Below are 19,526 nucleotides of genomic sequence, written 5' to 3' on the forward strand. Positions count from 1 at the left end.
GGTCACACTTGGGGATTGCCTTTACCCAATGTCTGTCAACACACCATGTTAAAAATGAGGACCACTGAAGCCCCTTTCCGTTCCTTTACAGTGAAAACATTGTTCAATCCAGCTCCTGCCATTGCTGACCTGGATCCTCGCTTCTACGCCCTCTCAGATGTGTTCTGCTGCAATGAAACTGAGGTAAGGATGGAAGGTTTTGCTCATTCCATGAGAAACCAAAGACTTTCATACAAACGGGTAAAGCAAAGAGGCAGGACTAATCATGTCAGTTTGATTGCATGTGAATTCTTGAGCCCAGTGAAAACACATTTTTCAGCTAACTGGGGTGTGGAGAAAAGGAAATTAGTGAATCCTAGGTGGAGAAAAAGGTTCCCTGAGTCATCTCCATAATCTGGCACTTCTCAAACCTCAGCTAATTTTAGTCCCCTCCCTGCCTTCACACTATTGGTGTTTTGTTTTCTTTTTTAATTATTCCACATTCTATGGAATAATTAGTATTAGAGTTGCCAAATTTAGTGAATAAAAATACAGGATGCCTAGTTAAATTTGAATTTCAAACAAACAGCAAATAATATACGAAATGGACTTAAGCTACAAAATTGTTTGTTATTTATCTGAAATTCAAATTCAACTGGTCTAACGACCCTAATTAATATGCAACCCCTGGAACATTTGCTACATTCTCTTGTGAAGATGCGGTGACTGCCTGGGGGAACAGACATAGGTTCTCCATGATGCCACAGGAAGGACTTCAGGGGCCACTCTGTTACGAGAGGGTTCTCTCAGTCCATCTGAGCGTCCTAATGTATAGAGCTGAGTAAAATATCTCTCAGTTACATTCAGATCGTGCCATTCATTCTGAACCATTTTAGGAAGAAAATTTCAATATTTTTCCCTTATATAGGTCAGACAGTTTTAGACCAGAGCTCTCTCTCTCGATGTTGGGAGGCAAAGACATACTATACAATGCAACATGCAGAGAGAACGTTAGCAGTTAAAGAACTGTAATAGTAATTTTCCATGTGGTTCAGAGGCTGAATGCATGTTTCCAGGATTTCCTGACCTGCCTTTTTGTTAATTTCATCTCTCAGAGCATGAAGTAAATAAAAACAAAAACAAAAAGACTGCCACAAGGAAACTAATTTTAACCAATCACAATAAGCTATGCAGTATTTTTGAGCACCCATTATGGCCAGGCCTTGTGCTGGGAGGAAGGAATTGTGGGAAGTAATAACCATTTTATAGTAAGAAATTAGATTACCCTCCACGGCCAACTGGCGTAGATTTCCCTGCTAGATACTTGCAGAACACTATTCTTCAAACACTCATCACAGCTCAAATGACTTACTCAGTACTTCTGTCTTCTCCATTGAATTACTAGTCTTGTGAGGCCAGGGACATCTGTCTTATTCACTGTTGTATTCCTAAAGTAGGCACAGTAAGAGAGTAACAACAATAATAATAAAAGAGAGCAGTTATAACAATATACTGTCAGAAGTTTTGTGAATGATCACATTCCCTCTCTCTCAATATCTTGCTGTACTGTACCCACCCCTCCCCTACGAGATGGTGTGAGATGATAAAATGCCTGCGTGAGGGGATGAAGTGAGGTCAGCAACACAGGCACCGTGACATAGCGTTAAACTGCTGTTAACCTTCCGACTATACGACAGGAGGAGGATCACCTACTGACTGCGGCTGACCATGAGTAATTAAAACCACGGAAAGTGAAACTGCAGATACAGGGAACCTGCTGTAATTATTTCTTGTCCTTCATGGTTTCTGTGCATCAGGAATTGAGACGGGGCACAGCATGGCTTGTCTCTCTCGGTGATGTCTGGGGCCTGGAAGACTCAAAGGCAGAGAGCTGGAATCATGGGAAGCCTACTTCACTCATGTGCCTGCTAGTTGATGCTGGCTGTTGACCAGACTTACACAAGGCCTCTCCTTGTGACCCGGGCTTCCTCACAATGTAGAAGCTGGGTTCCGAGAAACAGTATCCAGAGGGAGAGGGAGGGGGAGCCCAGCAGAAGAGTTGGGTTTTATGACTTAGCTTTGGAAGTCACGCAGTATTTCTTCTGGCCCATTCTATTGACTGAGGCAGGAAACTCTGCCCTCACACTCCACCTCTCAGTAGAAGATTGCCATTGCACAGCGTGAAAAGAGCATATACACTGTGACAAATATTGATACAGTTATCTTTGGAAATTACCATCTATTACGTTGTACCTGGCACATAGTTGGCACCTAGTAAATGCTTTTTAAATGGATGAACAAATGAACAAACTCTAGTCTTTAAGAAAATTGATCTCAAACACATAATGGAAAAAAGAAAAGCTTTAAAAACCTAACATTCTTAAGGATGACGTCTAAATTTTTTTAATGTTTATTTATTTTTGAGAGAGAGAGAGAGAGAGAGTGCAAGTGAAGGAGGGGTAGAGAGAGAGGGAGACACAGAATCTGAAGCAGGCTCCAGGCTCCGAGCTGTCAGCACAGAGTCCGATGTGGGGCTCGAACTTGCAAACCACGAGATCATGACCTGAGCCAAAGTCAGATGCTGAGCCACCCAGGCGCCCCTTTATGGATGACTTCTAATCTCGATAATAATGTAAATTCATGCTTTAAGACACTCTCTCTGCTCACACACAAACCATTGATATATAAAGATACAAAGAGACAATGAAAAAGTACTCACAAGCTCAAAAACAAACAACTCCACAAATCAGAAAGGGAGCAGAATCCTAGAGCATGCAGCCCTGCGTGTGCTATATTTCAGTCCCAGAGGCAGGTGTAAGTGGTAGGGACCTCTAATGGGTAACGAGCACTAGAAATGTGCCACTCATGGGAGACTGGGGCAATGCCCCCTGCTCAAACCCAGAGATGCTGGGCTAAGGCTCCCTTGCTAGCCAAAAATGTTAGAGGAAGCTGTTAAGCCTACTGCCCAGGACTACAGCATATGTAAGGCTCCCAAACTGAGGAGATAGGAGGACAGAGGTACTGCCTCTGATCAGGAAGGAATTAAGCCAATGCTAACGTGGTGACCGTGAATGTGACGAGATTGGCAATATCGCCAATGACAGCAGAACAGGAACTCCGTATTGCCGATATAACACCTGGCTCTGGTTTAGAGACCCTTGGGGCCCGATGGATGCAACCATAAAACCACTGGAAAGGCAGGGATAAGCCTAGCGGGAGCTGAAATGTGGGATTCTCCAACTCTCAGAGAGCAAAGTGAGCCTTCAGATGACAAAACATAATGCTCAAGAGTTGTCCAATAAAATCAGCAATCCAAGATGAATTTTCCCAGGGTGAAATCCAAATAGTGAAGCAGTGCAAAAAAGACATTAAAATAAGAATGATTGAGGGATGCCAGGTGGCTCAGTCAGTTGAGCGTCCAACTCTTGAGTTCAGCTCAGGTCATGATCCCAGCGTTGTTGGGATCAAGCCCCACATTGGGCTCTGTGCTGAGCATGGAGTTGCTTAGGACTCTCCTTCTCTCTCTCTCTCCTCTCCCCCCACTCACTCTCAATAAATAGATAGATATGATTGAGATTCTCATTCATTAAAAAAAGAGAAAGAGAAACAGAATCAAAGCAACAATATGTGAATATAAAAATCAGTCAATTAGAAATTTGAAAATGACACTGAAAACTATAGAAAGCTTATGAAAGAAACTGAAGAAGACACAAAGAAATGGGAAAACATTCCATGTTCATGGATTGGAAGAGGAAATACTGTTAAAATGTCGATACTACCCAAAGCAATCTACATATTCAATGCAATCCCTATCAAAATAACACCAGCATTCTTCACAGAGCAAGAACAAACAATTCTAAAATTTGTATGGAACCAGAAAAGACTTTGAATAGCCAAAGTAATGTTGAAAAAGAAAACCAAAGCTGGAGGCATTACAATTCGAGACTTTGAGCTAGATTACAAAGCTGTAATCATCAAGACAGTATGGCAGTGGCACAAGAACAGACACTCTAATCAACGGAACAGAATAGAGAACCCAGAAGTGGACCCACAAATGTATGGCCAACTAATCTCTGACAAAGCAAGAAAGAATATCCAATGGAAAAAAGTCTCATCGGCAAATGGTGTTGGCAAGACTGGACGGTGACATGCAGAAGAATGAACCTGGACCACTTTCTTACACCACACACAAAAAACAAACTCAAAATGGATGAAAAACACTAAAATCTTTCTACAAAATACTCATTAGGAAGGTAAACAAACTGGAATCAAAGAATTAGTGAATTGAAAAAGAATCTTGATCAATTCACCCAGAAGTGAAAAGCTCAATTCACCTAGAAATATCACAGAAACTTTGTTTTTAATACTAAAGCGGAAATTGGAGAAAAGAAAGATAGGTTGAGAGGCTCTAACATACATCTAATGGAAGTGAAAGAAGAGAAAGGAGAGAACTGGAGAGAAGCCATATTGGAGAAAAAACTGCAGGTTGTTTTCTAGAACTGAAGAAAGGCACAAGTCTTCAGATCAAAAGTGTATTAAAAGTACCACTTGAGATACACAGATACAACTGTCTACTAACATACATTTTAGTGGAACTGCATAAAATCCAAAGTCAAAACAAAAATATTTTTAAATGGTCAGAGGAAAAAAAAAACAGATTTTATATACATGATAAGAATATCCAATACTTCATTGTTTGTAAAAGGGGAAAATGGAAAAATGAGTGTCCGTGAAAAGGAGAATAAATTTTTTTTAAACTGTAATATATTTGCAGTATTTTTGCAGTATATGGAATGCTACATATATAAACACAAATGAAATAATGTTAAGGGGAAAAGCACATTAATACATAATATCTATGGAGGACATTATCTTTTTTTAATGTTTTTTTAATGTTTATTTATTATTGAGAGACAGAGCATGAGCATGGGAGGGGCAGAGAGAGGGGGAGACACAGAATCTGAAACAGGCTCCAGGCTCCGAGCTGTCAGCACAGAGCCCGACGCAGGGCTTGAACTTACGAACCGTGAGATCATGACCTGAGCCGAAGTTGGACACTTAACCAACTGAGCCACCCAGGTGCCCCGTTGTTTATTTTATTTTTGAGAGAGAGATAAACAGAGCGTGAGAAGAGGAGGGGCAGAGCGAGAGGGAGACACAGAATCAGAAGCACGCTCCAGGCTCTGAGCTGTCAGCACAAAGCCTGACATGGGGCTCAAACCCACGAACCCTGAGATCATGACCTGAGCCAAAGTTGGATGCTTAACCAACTGAGCCACCCAGGCACTCCATCATTTACCTCCTTTAGAGAAAAATAACTGAGGCAAATAAAATAAAACGTTAAGACTTATTAAAAGTGGGTGGTAGGTGGGGTGCCTGGGTGGCTCAGTCGGTTAAGCATCCGACTCCAGCTCAGGTCATGATCTCACAGTTCGTGAGTTCGAGCCCCATGTCAGGCTCTGGTGCTGACAGCTCAGAGCCTGGAGCCTGCTTCAGATTCTGTGTCCCCCTTTCTCTCCGCCCCACCCCTGCTTGTGCTCTGTCTCTCTGTGTCTTTCAAAAATGAATAAACGTAAAAAAAAAAAAAATTTTTTTTAAAGTGGGTGGTAGGTACATGGGTGTTTGTTGCATTATTTTTACGTTCAGGATCTTTCATCAAAGAATCGTTTTTTAACAGGTTTTTAGAAACCACAAGAATTCAGTGTTTCTGAAAATAGACCCAACTAACTCAACAGATGTAAGTGATCTCAGTAATGAAGATCAGTGAAAAACTTATAAAAAGAAAACAGAAGGTGGCCTTAAGGCATAGCCAACTCAGACAGGGTGTGGAAAAGATGGTTCAGGAAGGACACATGGTCAAGTTAACAAAACCTTTGCTGCCAGGGAAGACCAAACCCCAGAAGGAGCAGACACTGTGGGGTGACTTATAGGCAACAAAAAGGGTTAATCTGGGCATGTTCAGAGCAAGCACAGGAAGAGATAGACCCATTCTTAGGAAGAAATAGGATATAGAAAAGACAGAATTTGGTTATAAACTTTTTGAGTCAAAAAGTATCATATAATTCATCTGGTCCAGTGAATTTTCAGCCACTAATTTCAGAACCATAGAGGGTCCCCAGAGAAGCTAGAGGGGTACCTAGGGGGTGAGGAAGCAGGGCTACAGCCCTTCACCCCTACTTCAGCCGGAGCCCTTTTTATATTCTGGGAGAGAACTGTGGTCCTGTGCAAGCCCCTCATTTTATACGTGACCTGGAAAAAGTCCCAGAGTTAGTAAATGGTGGACATCTCCTGAATATATCAGCACGTTGCTTTCTCTGCTCCATGTCAGTGCCCCTCCTACCCTGCTTCCAATTTCTTGAGCAAAAACAAACAAAAGAAATGGGTGTTGTGCAAATATGGAAAGCTCTAACCAGTAATAAGAGAAAGGCATTATGACCCAAGAGGAGCCTAGAAGAAATACAACCTTAGGGGTAAAATTTACAGACACGACTTATATATCAAAGTCATTGGCAGCGGCCCCTCCCTTACTCCTTTCTTCCCTCCCCTCTTCCTTTCTTTTGTAGAATTCTTTGTTCCCCCTAACTCTTTATGATGAAAATTATCATACATACACACAGAAATGCTGGAAGGGCAACACAACGAAGAGTGACATACTCTCCACCTAAACAGTTGTTAACATTTGCTATATGCTTCCCCTCTCCACTGTGTGTATTTCTTTTTGTTTTTGTTGAGTCATTTCAAAGTAAGCTGCACATAACATGAAACCTCACCCCTAAATACTTCAGTGTGCATCTCCTAAGAGGAGCCACAACACCATTTTCACACCTAAGAAAATTATTAGTGATTCTGTGCTGTCATCTAATATCCAGGCCACATTCACATTTCCCCTGTTGTCCCCAAAATGTCATTGATAGCGAGTTTTTGTCATTGTTATAGGGTTTTTAATTTATTTTCCTGAGCCAGTATCCATCAAAGTTCCCCGCTGCATTGGTTGTTATGCAAAAGAAGGGGGACATTTTTCTAGAAAACCAAATCTAATCTGGAAATAGACCCAGGTTACTTTTCTCACCGCTGTTTCCTTTCACTTTTCTGTATTCCAGGCTGAGATCCTAACTGGCCTCACGGTCAGCAGCCCTGCAGACGCTGGGAAGGCTGCACAGGTGCTCTTGGAAAGGGGGTGCCAGGTCGTAATCATCACCTTAGGTGCTGAAGGCTGTGTGATGCTGTCACAGACAGAACCTGTCCCAAAGCACATCCCCACAGAGAAGGTCAAGGCTGTGGATACCACGGTAGGTTTTAAAATTTCAGAATCATTTCTGCCCCCCCTGAGAATCATCATTTATAACAAAGATACTACACCTGAATTTTTGGATCATAAGGTAAGGGCCCAAAGAGGTGATATGGTAGAAGGGAAGAAAAACCAGGCAGGAGCACTATATCTTAATCCTTCCCCAACCCACTGTGGGACTTTCTACAAGTCACTTAACCTCTCTGAGCCTCAGTTTCCTCATCCAGAAAAACAGAATATCAGTAAAACTATACTTGTATCACCTATATTCATTCATTGATTCATCCAGTAAATATGTATTGAATACCTATTATGCCAGTCATCTATTAAGTTCTGGGGCTATCGTGATGAACAAGACATAGTCTCTGCCCTCGTGGGGCTTAGATTTTAGACAGTATGCCCAGCTGCTGGTTCTTACAAGCCTCCTGTGTGGAATGAAAGTGCAAGGATCACTGGCTGGCAAAACTCGTTCTTTTGGCCATCAGATAATGCCCGCTATCATCTACTATGCGCTTACTGTGTCTCTTTGGCATACATCTCATGTGATCTTTACAACAATGACATGAGCTATATTATCTTCATTTTACAGATTTAGACACTTGCTTAGGACCATAATGCTAGGAAGTAACAGAGCTGGGGGTTCAAAACTTGGCCTGTGGACTCCAGACACTTCTTGTGTAAGGCATGCATTAAGGACAAGCAGGTTACATAGACGAGTCACAACCGAGAAGGGGGTGGAAGGGAAGACAAGCTAGAAAAAAAGCTCAGAGGTCCTCTAAATCTGGGAAAATAAGAATTATTGTTTATGACCTAGAATTGAGAAGAGCAAACAAAATCGATAAATACCAGGAACCTAAAACTAGAGTTGGGGAAGAGTAAACATTTTAGAGTTTTTATTTATAAGAAATTAATGTGTAATTACTTATAAAATATATTTTGGTTTTTATGCTTAGAAAAGGCTTTAAAATGTGGGTCATTAAATAAATAAAATAAAATAAAATGTGGGTCATTTATCAAAAAGGAGCCTAAGCAAATGTAATGAAGTCATGGATGCAAGTACGCTCTGAAAGATAGATAAGTACAAGGACTGCTTTTTATCACATGAAATCACACCCTGATTGCCTTTCACAATGTGCTGATCAGATATTTGATCAGTTGCACTCAGTGGTGTCATTCTCTTCATAGTTAGTCATTTTGGAAACCACTAGTTTTTTTTCTGTTCTGTCACGGACAGTCGCCTGAACTTGAGAGGTTCCTTCTTAGTTCTGAAATCGACCCTGCATGAGACTAAAACGAGTCCAGGTCCTGAACTACAGCAGAAAAGTTTACTCTTCCGTTGCTAAAAATGAAGGACCCTCATGAAGATGTCGGGCCTACGTATCTACCCCGAAAGAGACTCAGCCTCTGCTTCGGGTGTCTGTGTCAGCCACAGCTCCTTTGCCCACAAGCACCAAAGCACAACTGGAATGGGCCTACACAGGAACAGGGATGTATTCGGTGCATCTGGCTGAGAGTCCGAAGGTACGGCCGAGGGCAGAAGTGAAGCCATGTCATGGGGGCCCACTCACCCCCTCCCTGTTGGCTCTGCCTGCCTTGCGGTGCTGGGCTTTGAGCTCAGGTGGGCCCACTCCTGGGAGTGGTCCCAGACAGCTGTCTGCCCACACAGTGCCCCATGTCGTGTCCCCATCCCTGGTGTCAAATAAAAATCAAAGAACTCTCATCAATCAGAGGATGGGAAGTGGAGCTGGTCATACAAAAACAAGCCCCGCCTGGAATGGGGAACCTCACAGAACACACATGTGGAAATGCCCTGCCTGGGCATGGGACAAAGCGATGAAGACACCAGCCTTGGAAATGTTCAGATTTGAATCGATAGTCATTATCCTCAGAGCCATTTCATGTTGAAGGATTGGATTTCCTAGATAGTGATGGATTGCATCTTGAGCATCTTAAATACAGCAGGGTGCACAAGGAGGTTTTCACACTTTGCTGATACTGTTTTGTGCCCTTTCATTTGGTTTCTTAGCATGTGCACTTAAGTTTTTGGTTTCAGGAAAGTTGAAACACAGAGCTCAGAGGAGAAAAGATTACTTAAATGCTTGGAGGCAGGAGGTAGAGCACGGGATCACGAAAATCGGGGCACTGGATTGGGATCAGTGAATTTTTCCATCAAGGGCCAGACAGTAAAGTTTTAGGTTTCACGGACCTTATGCATACACGCTCTGTCACAACTGCTCACCTCTGCCATTGTAGCATGAAAGCAGCCATAAACAACTTTGTACGCTATCCAAAACGACTGTTTTAATCCAAACTAGACTGTTTTAAGTTAAGATGTTAACCGGAATCACCAGTGCAATCACTAAAAAAAGAACTCAAAAAAAGAAGAAGAGAAAAAAGGTGCGTGGGTGGCTCAGTCGGTTAAGCGAAAGACTTCGACTCAGGTCATGATCACATGGTTCATGGATTCAAGTCCCGAGTCAGGTTCTGTGCTGACAGCTCAGAGCCTGGAGACTGCTTTGGATTCTGTGTCTCCCTCTCTCCTGCCCATACCCTGCTTGCTCTCTGTCTCTATCTCTCAAAAATAAATAAACATTAAAAAAAAAATTTTTTTTTAAACCTGAAAGAAACAAAAGAATTACCATGGTACACTTCAAAATATCTATTTAACGGGCACCTGGATGGCTCATTCATTAAGCATCTGACTTCTGCTCAGGTCATGATCACACAGTTTGTGAGTTCAAGCCCTGCATCCGGCGAACTCGAGCTCCACTTCTCTCTCTCCCCCTCTCTTAATCCCTCTCTCTCTGCCCCTTCTGGGATTCGCCCTCTCTCTCTCTCTTTCTCTCTCTCTCTCTCTCTCTCTCTCCCCCCCCACCCCCCGTCTCTCTCTCTCAAAAAAAAAAAAAAAAATTAACACAAAAGAGGGCCGGAATGGAGGAATAAAGAAGGTACTGGAAGATTAGGCTGTTGTAAACTGAGGGATAAAACTAGGCCGGAGGGAGATAAGGGATCCAGGAAGCAGACGATGCCACAGAGGAGAGAAGCCGGGGTGGTGAAGGGAAGTCCCAGGGCAGCAGCTATGCAGCAGGCCCGCAACCAGGCAGGTCCCAGTCCCCAAGAGAGCAGGAGAGCGGAGAGCCCTGGAGGAGTGACTCCCAGAAACAAAAGCAAAAACAGGAAAGGACAAAGAAGGAAATAGCAGAATACCCATGTGTTGGCATATGACCAAAGATTTTTAGTTTTCTTGCAGAATTTGAGGATGAAGTAGCAATTAATTATGTTGAAAACTGTGGAAATGAAAAAAAAGGGGGGGGCAAATATTTTTGCTCTACGTCATCTGCAGTCTCAGGGTAAAAGTATGATTAAGTAACTATTCGCACGCCACGTGGCTGTAAAGACATGGTCCTAACAGTGCAAGTGCCGATTCTTGATTTAACCAAAAATAGAGATTAGAATCCTGTTTTGAAGATGGAAGGATAAAGTGAGTGTGTGGTCTGTGTGCACCTGGGGGAAGAGAAGAGAGCTGAATGCTCATTCTCCAGAGTTGGGAGTCAAGAGAGAATATCGGAAACTGATTTTTAAAAACAGCAGTATAAGCATATTACCAGAGGGAGAAGATGAATACCAGAAGAAACTTAAAGGGAATTTAAAGTATTTGCCTCATGGAAATGGTTCAAGAGAGAGATGGGGCATTTACTCCTTAAGCGTTGTCTTTTTACACTATGTATATGGATGGCTTTGATTTTTTTCCTAAATGACAAAACACGATGAGATACCACTTGTCACCCGCTAGAATCAAAAACAGTAATGAGCGTACCTAGGACATGGAAAAATTAGAACCCTCAAACGATGCCAGTGGGAAGGTAAAACAGTGTAGTCGCTTTGGGAAACAGTCTGGAAGGGCTGCGAAAAGTTAATTTTCTAGTTACCATAGGACCCAGCAATTGTCCTTCTAGGTCTCCGCCCAAGAGAAATGAAAACACGTGCCCACACAAAAACCTGTACACAGATGTTTCTGGCAGCATTGTTCCCGATAGCCCCACATCGGAAACAACCTGACTTTGAACAGCAGACGACTGGACAGACAGATTGAGGCACCTACATGTAATAGACTGCTGTTCAGCCATAAAATGGAATACTGATAGAGGCCACAGTGTGGATGAACATCCAGAACATTACGCTAAGTGAAAGAAGACAAACCTAAAGGCCACATACTATATGCTTCCAAGTATATGCCATGTCCAGAATAGGTAAATCTATAGAGACGGAAGGTAGATGGATGGTCACTGGCAGGGGGGAGACGGGCTCAGGAGACTAATGAATGGGTATGGGGGTTCCTCTCTGGGGTGAGGAAGACATTCTGGAATTAGATAGTGGTGATACATAGACAACCTTGTGGATACCCTGAAAACCAGTGAATTGTTCACTTTTAAAGGGTGAGTTTTGTGGTAGGTTAGAATTATATCAATTTAGAAAACAAAGGTCAAACAATAACAAAAAGATCCACCTAGGCACTTCACCCGTGGACGGATACTCTTGTGATAAAGAATCTTCCACTTCATTGCTCTACTGACTCTACTCAATGGGCTCTCAACATCCCCCAGAGGAGCAGAGGTGACACGGGAAACAAGGGTGGTTATTTTCCGGGGGCCAAATCTCCCTCAGCCTTTTTTATGCTCTTTGTCCTCTCATCCTGCACTCTCATTATTAAAATCCTTGCCTGTTCTGCACATACCTGTTCGGCCTCTTCATAGGTCTAATAAAGAGGAGATAATTCACATGGCGAGGTGAGGAACTCCCAGGGAGGCATTTTCTTCTGAACAAATGGGCTTCTTCACTTTTCTGTCAGGAGGGCATTACTTGCCCTCAGGAGGTTTATGACCTCACATTTCCCCTTCTCCTAATCCCTTACGAGGCACACCTTCAAAAAAAAAAAAAAAATCATGTTGTGCAACCTCAACGGATACAATTTTTGTCAACCTTAACCTCAACAAAGCTGGCCAAGATAAAATCAGTCAGTCAGGGATGGCATGGATGGTGGAAACACCTTTAGCTGGATTGCACATTTTCCAGCCCGCCCTGGAAGGGGCCGGTCCCGCTCCGCGTCAGTACTCCCTCAGGCTGCTACATTCATTTGCCTCCGTGTTGATAGTTGCTGTATCACTTCTATTTTTACATCCATTTTTCCTGCTGTACAACAGTGAGATGGTGGCAGTAGTGCAGATGTCCTCGGCTCAGTTGGGAAGACATGACAGACGTGTCGCTCTTCCCATCTCTGTGTTACCTGAATCTCAGCCTCAAAATGCCACGGCACTCGTGTCCTCGGTGCAGTCCTCCAACCTGAAGGTCAGGGGGCTTTGCCGTCTTGTGTCGATTGCACTACATAATCACCCCGTAGTCAAGAGTCACACACATTTAAGCACTGTCATCTTCTAGGTTATTGTGCTACTGTGATATATCATTAATTATCCTTGGCCTACAGGCTGTATAAAATTCTTGACACAGAAATTGTTTTTCTACACGTAAATGGTTGAGTCCTAGAATCTGCATTGGTACTCTTAAGAATTTAGCCCATAGGCTAAATCCATCTTTCCAAACCTTTCCAACTTATAATAAGTCATTATAATTCAGGGTATATAAGGAAGCTAAGAGTAATCAAAAACCAGGAGCATGGGGATTCTCTTACCTCTTCCTTATTCCCCTTTCTTTCTATCCATTATATTTGAATCCTGTAGTGCTCAAAGTTGCAGGTGTGGCACTAGGCAATGTCAGCCCAGCTGCATGGATGCCCCCAACAGATGACTCAGGGCTTGGAGACTCAGCTCTGAATTAGAAATTGTACCAGTAGGAAGTGGTGATAGTTTCTTTTCAAGTTTGCATGGAAGCACTCCTAAAGGTACCGTGATTGCTGCGGCTGGTGGGTTACCCACAGCTTTCCAAGGTCACTTCTCCTCAGTGTATTCCCCTCATCCTGGGGTCTGGCCTTCGGCCATCCAGGCTGTTCTTAAGGGTTGGCTCCCATTAACTTACCTCTGAGGCACCATCCAGAATGACAGTTCAGCATTTGAAAACCCAGATTTGAACCCATTTTTCCCATCATGGTATGACTTCCCCACCCCCATCCTACACCTGCACCCTCTTCCCACTCTCACCCCCTAGCCAGTGGAAGGCCAAGCCAACATTGCCAGATGTCATTAGAACAAATGGATTTAGGTGCTCTTAAGAGATGTTTCTCAGCCCAGGCAAACTGAGGTATTTCCTGCTCCAAAGATAGTTTGAGCTCCCCTCACTGTTGATTGCCAGTACTTGAAGAAGGGTTGGGAGAATAAAACACTGTGGGTAAAGAATGATAGAATCGGGGGTGCTGAACAGGTAATTATTACATAATAAGGCTAACTTCAACTGCCATACCAAGTTATTATGCAAGAAGTAATTGTTGTTTCCTTCACATTTTGACCTTAGGAAAATTAATATCTACTGATACTGCCGCTACTCAAAGTGTCTTGGAAAATTTTTTTGGAACTGCTTTGAGAGCACCTTTACCCTACTTTCCAGTCTACTGGGGTTTTTTCTTTCTATTCATAAAATTAATACATACTTAGCATTCAAGAGTAGAAAAAAAGCAGAAAACGTAGAAAAGTATAAAAAAGAAAGTCAAATACCCATGAGTCTACCACTCAAATGTAACTACTGTTATCCTTTTAAAGATTTTATTTTTAAGTAATTTTTAAATAAGACTTTTTTTTGAGCCCACATGGGGCTCAAACCTATAACCCCAAGATCAAGACTCACATGCTCTACCGGCCAAGCCAGCAAGGCACCCCGTCTACTATTATCCTTTTAATATAAATCCTTCCATTTTTTTTTCCATACCAATTCATGCACTCTTGAATATCTTTTAACATAAAATTTGAGTATTTGCCCCTGCAGAGATTAATATGTGTAATTATGGGAAGCCTCTACAACTCAAAAATATCAACCATTTCTCTAGAATAATGTAAATGGACAATTCACTGAAGAAGAAATGCAAAAAAATAAATGTGTGGGCACCTGGGTGGCTCAGTCTATTAAGCATCTGATTCTTGATTTCAGCTCAGGTCATAATCTCACAGTTGTGAGATTGAACCTCACCTCGGGCTCTGCTCTGGGCATGAAGCCTGCTTAAGATTCTCGCCCCCCCCACCCCACTTCTGCCCCTCCCTGCTTGCTTGAGTGCACTCTCTCTCAAAAAAAAAAAAAAAAAAGGAAAGAAAGACAAAAAAAGAAAGAAATGTGATAATGTTCAACCTCACAAGAAATCCAGAATATTTAAATGAAAATAGCAGTGAGATCCCCCTTTATTGCCCATCAGTTTGGCAAAAAGTAAAGACTGATAATGTCAAAGTCCCAATAAATTGGAAAACACATGCTCTCAGATAATTCTGGTAGGAGTGTAAATTTGTACAATGTTTTCAGAGGGAAATTTGACTAACAGTTTTTAAATTTGGCCCAGTAACTCTTCTAAGAATCTATCTTGCAGAACTGCTCATATATACAAATATTTGTATAAGAATATTCCAGCTTTGTAATAATCAAAAGTAGATCAGACATATCTATATAATCATCAGTAGGAGAAAGTCAAATTATAATGATATGGTGCCATTTATTTAAAAATAACTGTAGCTATCCATAAATAAAAGCATAGCATATTTTAAAAATCTGGGAAAAAATAACCCACCAAACTATTGCTCATGGGGAGGGCCAGGGGATGGGAGGCAGGTGTTGTAAAGGAGGACTTCTGCATTCTACTCCATGTTCTTCTGAATTGTTTGAGTTTTTCCATGACCCTTTATTTTTCATGCATTACTTTGAAATTTGGAAGAAAATACAATTTGGAGACACATCAAAAAGCTATTTGGAGCCACATCTAGCAAATAAGAGAGGTGATATCATTTCTCAAAGGGTGTACTGGGGGAGGGGGGGGCCTGGGTGGCTCAATCAGTTGAGTGTCTGACTTCTCAGGCCATGATCTCTTGGTTCATACATTTGAGCCCCATGTCGGGCTCTGTGCTGGCAGCTCAGAGTCTGGAGCCTGCTTTGGATTCGGTGCCTCCCTCCCTCTCCACCCTTCCCCCACTCACACTCCATCTCTCCATCTCTCTCTCTCTCTCTCTCTCTCTCTCAACTAAATAAACATTTTTAAAAGTCATTGTTTTTTTTTTTAAGAGGCCTGAACCTTTAAAAAAAAAAAAAACAAAAAACAAAAAACTTGCCACTACCTTCCCAAAGGAGCCAGTAATTGGCCAGGTTCACTCTTGGCCTCCTAAAGAACCTCTCAACCATCCCAAGATCTCTGTGTAAGTAGGCTGAGTAACACTTTGACTTAAAATAACTTCTGAATGGATAGACACTTGATGCCAAGGAAATGATCTGCATTGCCTTCTCATCCAGGCCCTGGAGCCTCTTTAAGTCTAGATATTTCACTACACATTTTTGACAGGCTTTTTTTCCCTTAATCTTTCTAAAGAAACAATCTCTCTCAAAAATATGTTAGTTTATACAGTTTCCTTTGGAAATCACAGAATAAATGTCAAAGCTGCATTTTTCTGTTCCTCACTCAAATGCATAGCCTATCTTCAGAGAAGCTTTACTCAGCATCAGGTTTTCTTTCTGAATGTGTCTGCTTACATGTCTTAAACTCTTCAAGCCTTATTCCCACAATTAATAATAGGTTGAATGATCTAGACTTTGGCCTTGCCACAGCTCTTGGTCTCTATTAATCGATGACCTGAAGGAGTTGTAAAAGGGGCCAGGCCATAGGTGATAACCTCATGTTTAGGTACTTAATAGTTCACATACTTCACCATTCCTGTACCTCCGGTTTGAAACACACCTGAGTGGAATGGCTCCTGGGGGGAGGAGGAACATAGGGAACACAGTCCTTTGGACTGAAGCATGTCCCCTCTAAAATTCATATGCTGAAGTAAGGAGGTAATTAAGGCTGAACGAGGTCATAAGGATGGAGCCTAGATCCCATAGGATTAATGTTCTTTTAGGAAAAGACACCAGAGAGCTCGCTGTCTATCTGTGTCTGCTCAGAGGTTAGAGCACACAGCAAGATGGTGGCATCCTGGGAAAAAACTGAGAGCTTTCCCCCTAAGGTCAGGTACAAGACAGGGATGTCTACTCTCGCCACTGTTATTCAACATAGTATCAGAAGTCTTAGCCTCAGCCATCAGACAACGCAAAGAAATAAAAGGCATCCAGATCAGCCAGGAGGAAGTCAAACTTTCACTCTTCACAGATGACATGATACTCTATATGGAAAACCCAAAAGATTCCACCAAAAAACTGCTAGCACTGATTCATGAATTCGGCAAAGTTGTAGGATATAAACTCAATGCACAGAAATCGGTTGCATTCCTATATGCCAACAATGAAGCAATAGAAAGAGAAATCAAGGAATCGGTCCCATTTACAATTGCACCAAAACCCATAAAATACCTAGGAGTAAATCTAACCAAAGAGGTCAAAAATCTATACACTGAAAACTATAGAAAGTTTATGAAAGACATTGAAGAAGACACAAAAAATGGAAAAAGATTCCATGCTCCTGGATAGGAAGAAAAAATATTGTTAAAATGTCGATACCACCCAAAGCAATCTACATATCCAGTGCGATCCCTATCAAAATAACACCAGCATTCTTCACAGAGCTAGAACAAACAATCCTAAAATTTGTATGGAATCAGAAAAGACCCCAAATAGCCAAAGCAATCCTGAAAAAGAAAACCAAAGCAGGAGGCATCACAATTGCAGACTTCAAGCTGTATTACAAAGCTATAATCATCAAAACAGTATGGTACTGGCACAAAAACAGACACTCAGATCAATGGAACAGAACAGAGAACCCAGAAATGGACCCACAGACGTATGGCCAACTAATCTTTGACAAAGCAGGAAACAATATCCAGCGGAATAAAGACAGTCTCTTCAGCAAGTGGTGCTGGGAAAACTGGACAGTGACATGCAGAAAAATGAACCTGGACCACTTTCTTACACTATACACAAAAATAAACTCAAAGTGGATGAAAGACCTAATTAAATGTAAGACAGGAAGCCATCAAAATCCTAGAGGAGAAAGCAGGCAAAAACCTCTTTGTCCTTGGCCGCAGCAAGCTCTTACTCAACACGTCTCCAGAGGCAAAGGAAATAAAAGCAGAAATGAACTATTGGGACCTCATCAAAATAAAAAGCTTCTGCACAGTGAAGGAAACAATCAGCAAAACTAAAAGGCAACCGACAGAATGGGAGAAGATATTTGCAAGTGATATATCAGATATAGGGTTAGTATCCAAAGTCTATAAAGAACTTACCAGACTCAACACCCAAAAAACAAATAATCCAGTGAAGAAATGGGCAAAAGACAGGAATAGACACTTCTCCAAAGAAGACATCCAGATGGCCAACCGACACATGAAAACATGCTCCACATCACTCATCATCAGGGAAATACAAATCAAAACCATAATGAGATACCACCTCACACCTGTCAGAATGGCTAACATGAACAACTCAGGCAACAACAGATGTTGGCGAGGATGTGGAGAAAGAGGATCTCTTTTGCATTGCTGGTGAGAATGCAAACTGGTGCAGCCACTCTGGAAAAACAGGATGGAGGTTCCTCAAAAAATTAAAAATAGAACTACCCTACGACCCAGCAACTGCACCACTAGGTATTTATCCAAGGGATACGGGTGTGCTGTTTCAAAGGGACACATGCACCGCCATGTTTATAGCAGCACTATCAACAATAGCCAAAGTATGGAAAGAGCACAAATGTCCATCGATGGATGAACAGATAAAGAAGATGTGGTATATGTATACAATGGAGTATGACTCGGCAATCAAAAAGAATGAAATCTTGCCATTTGCAACTACGTGGATGGAACTGGAGGGTATTATGCTAAGTGAAATTAGTCAGAGAAAGACAAAAATCCTATGACTTCACTCATAGGAGGACTTTAAGAGACAAAACAGATGAACATAAGGGAAGGGAAGCAAAAATAATACAAAAACAGGGAGGGGGACAAAACATGAGAGACTCTTAAATATGGAAAACAAACAGTTACTAGCAGGGTTGTGGGAGGGGGGATGGGCTAAATGGGTAAGGGGCACTAAGGAATCTACTCCTGAAATCATTGTTGCACTATATGCTAACTTGGATGTAAATTTTAAAAATTAATTTTAAAAAATTAAAAGAAAAAAAGATGGTGGCACCCTGCAAGCCCAGGAGAAGAGGCCTCAGAATGAAACCTACCTTGTGAGCACCTTGATCTTGGACTTCCAGCCTCCAGAACTGTGAGAAGTAAATTTCTGTTGTTCAAGCCACTCAGCCTGTGGCTTTTTTTGTACAGTGGCCCAAGCAGGACTAACAGGAAAGCAAATGAATGTACTTCAGAAGTGATCTAAAGCAAAAACTGAAAAGTCAGCTGTTTTGTGAGGAGGAAATAATCTGAATTGAACTAACAGGATCATCCTAAATCACCCTCTTGGTGAAAACCATCTTGAGTGTTTTGCTTATGGTTCAACTGTAATAATCGGTCCCAGTGGGTAAGGCCAGATGATGTCTTGAGCTCAGACCCTAATCTAGCCAGTAACTAGCAGGCTGCTTTGGGCAAAGGACTCATTATGTTTGGGCTCAGGTTGTGCATCCAAACATGACATGTCTGGGGTGGGTGATCTCTGAGGCATCTTAGACGTCTGACATTCCATGATTCTTACAGATTCTTGGGAACATGAGGATTCTTAGGCTAATCTGGAAAGCCAGGCACCACACTGTGCTGGGCTTTGTGCTGGACTCCATATGCTCAGAACAATCCCACAAGACAAGGTTAATGCCCATTTTAAAGAGGAGGAAAGTAATGCTCCCAAAGGCAAACAGCCTGCCTGGTCATACAGCTGGTAAGTTGGCAGAGCCAGGAACTGCTTGCCGGTCTGTCTGTGTGACTCTAACATCCACATACTCTCTACTGCACCCCTCTTCCTCTTGATTTTGTGGCAGTCTGCCTAGCCTTCAGTCCCTCCTAGTTGGCCTTCCAGCACTGACTTTCCTTGTCACTTGTTAAGATACAGGCTTCTGTAATCACTCCATTCCTCTAGATGTTCGGGAGCTACCAGATCCTGCAAAGGCACTGCTGCGTACGGTGCAGCCTCACTTAAATGCTACTGCACCCAGGGGCGCCTGGGTGGCTCAGTCGGTTGAGCATCTGACTTGGGC

General features: G+C 42.2%; 1 protein-coding gene across 4 annotated transcripts in view; it reads left to right on the forward strand.

The window, feature by feature from the left end:
- Positions 1-19,526, forward strand: part of RBKS (ribokinase) — a 100,111-nt gene that overhangs the window by 40,767 nt on the left and 39,818 nt on the right. For 3 of the 4 annotated variants that reach the window (XM_047067710.1, XM_047067708.1, XM_047067707.1), the window contains 2 exons: positions 92-183; positions 7,080-7,268. In XM_047067710.1, coding sequence (XP_046923666.1) covers positions 92-183; positions 7,080-7,268 — 281 coding nt within the window. Of the gene's footprint in view, positions 1-91; positions 184-7,079; positions 7,269-8,501; positions 9,703-19,526 lie in introns of those variants that run through there. The other variant, XM_047067709.1, reaches the window with a different exon arrangement.

The sequence above is a fragment of the Lynx rufus genome, unplaced genomic scaffold (genome assembly GCF_022079265.1).
Source record: "Lynx rufus isolate CCGP_SWC_20201006 ecotype Redwood Valley unplaced genomic scaffold, mLynRuf1.p SCAF_8, whole genome shotgun sequence".
Lineage (NCBI taxonomy): Eukaryota > Metazoa > Chordata > Mammalia > Carnivora > Felidae > Lynx > Lynx rufus.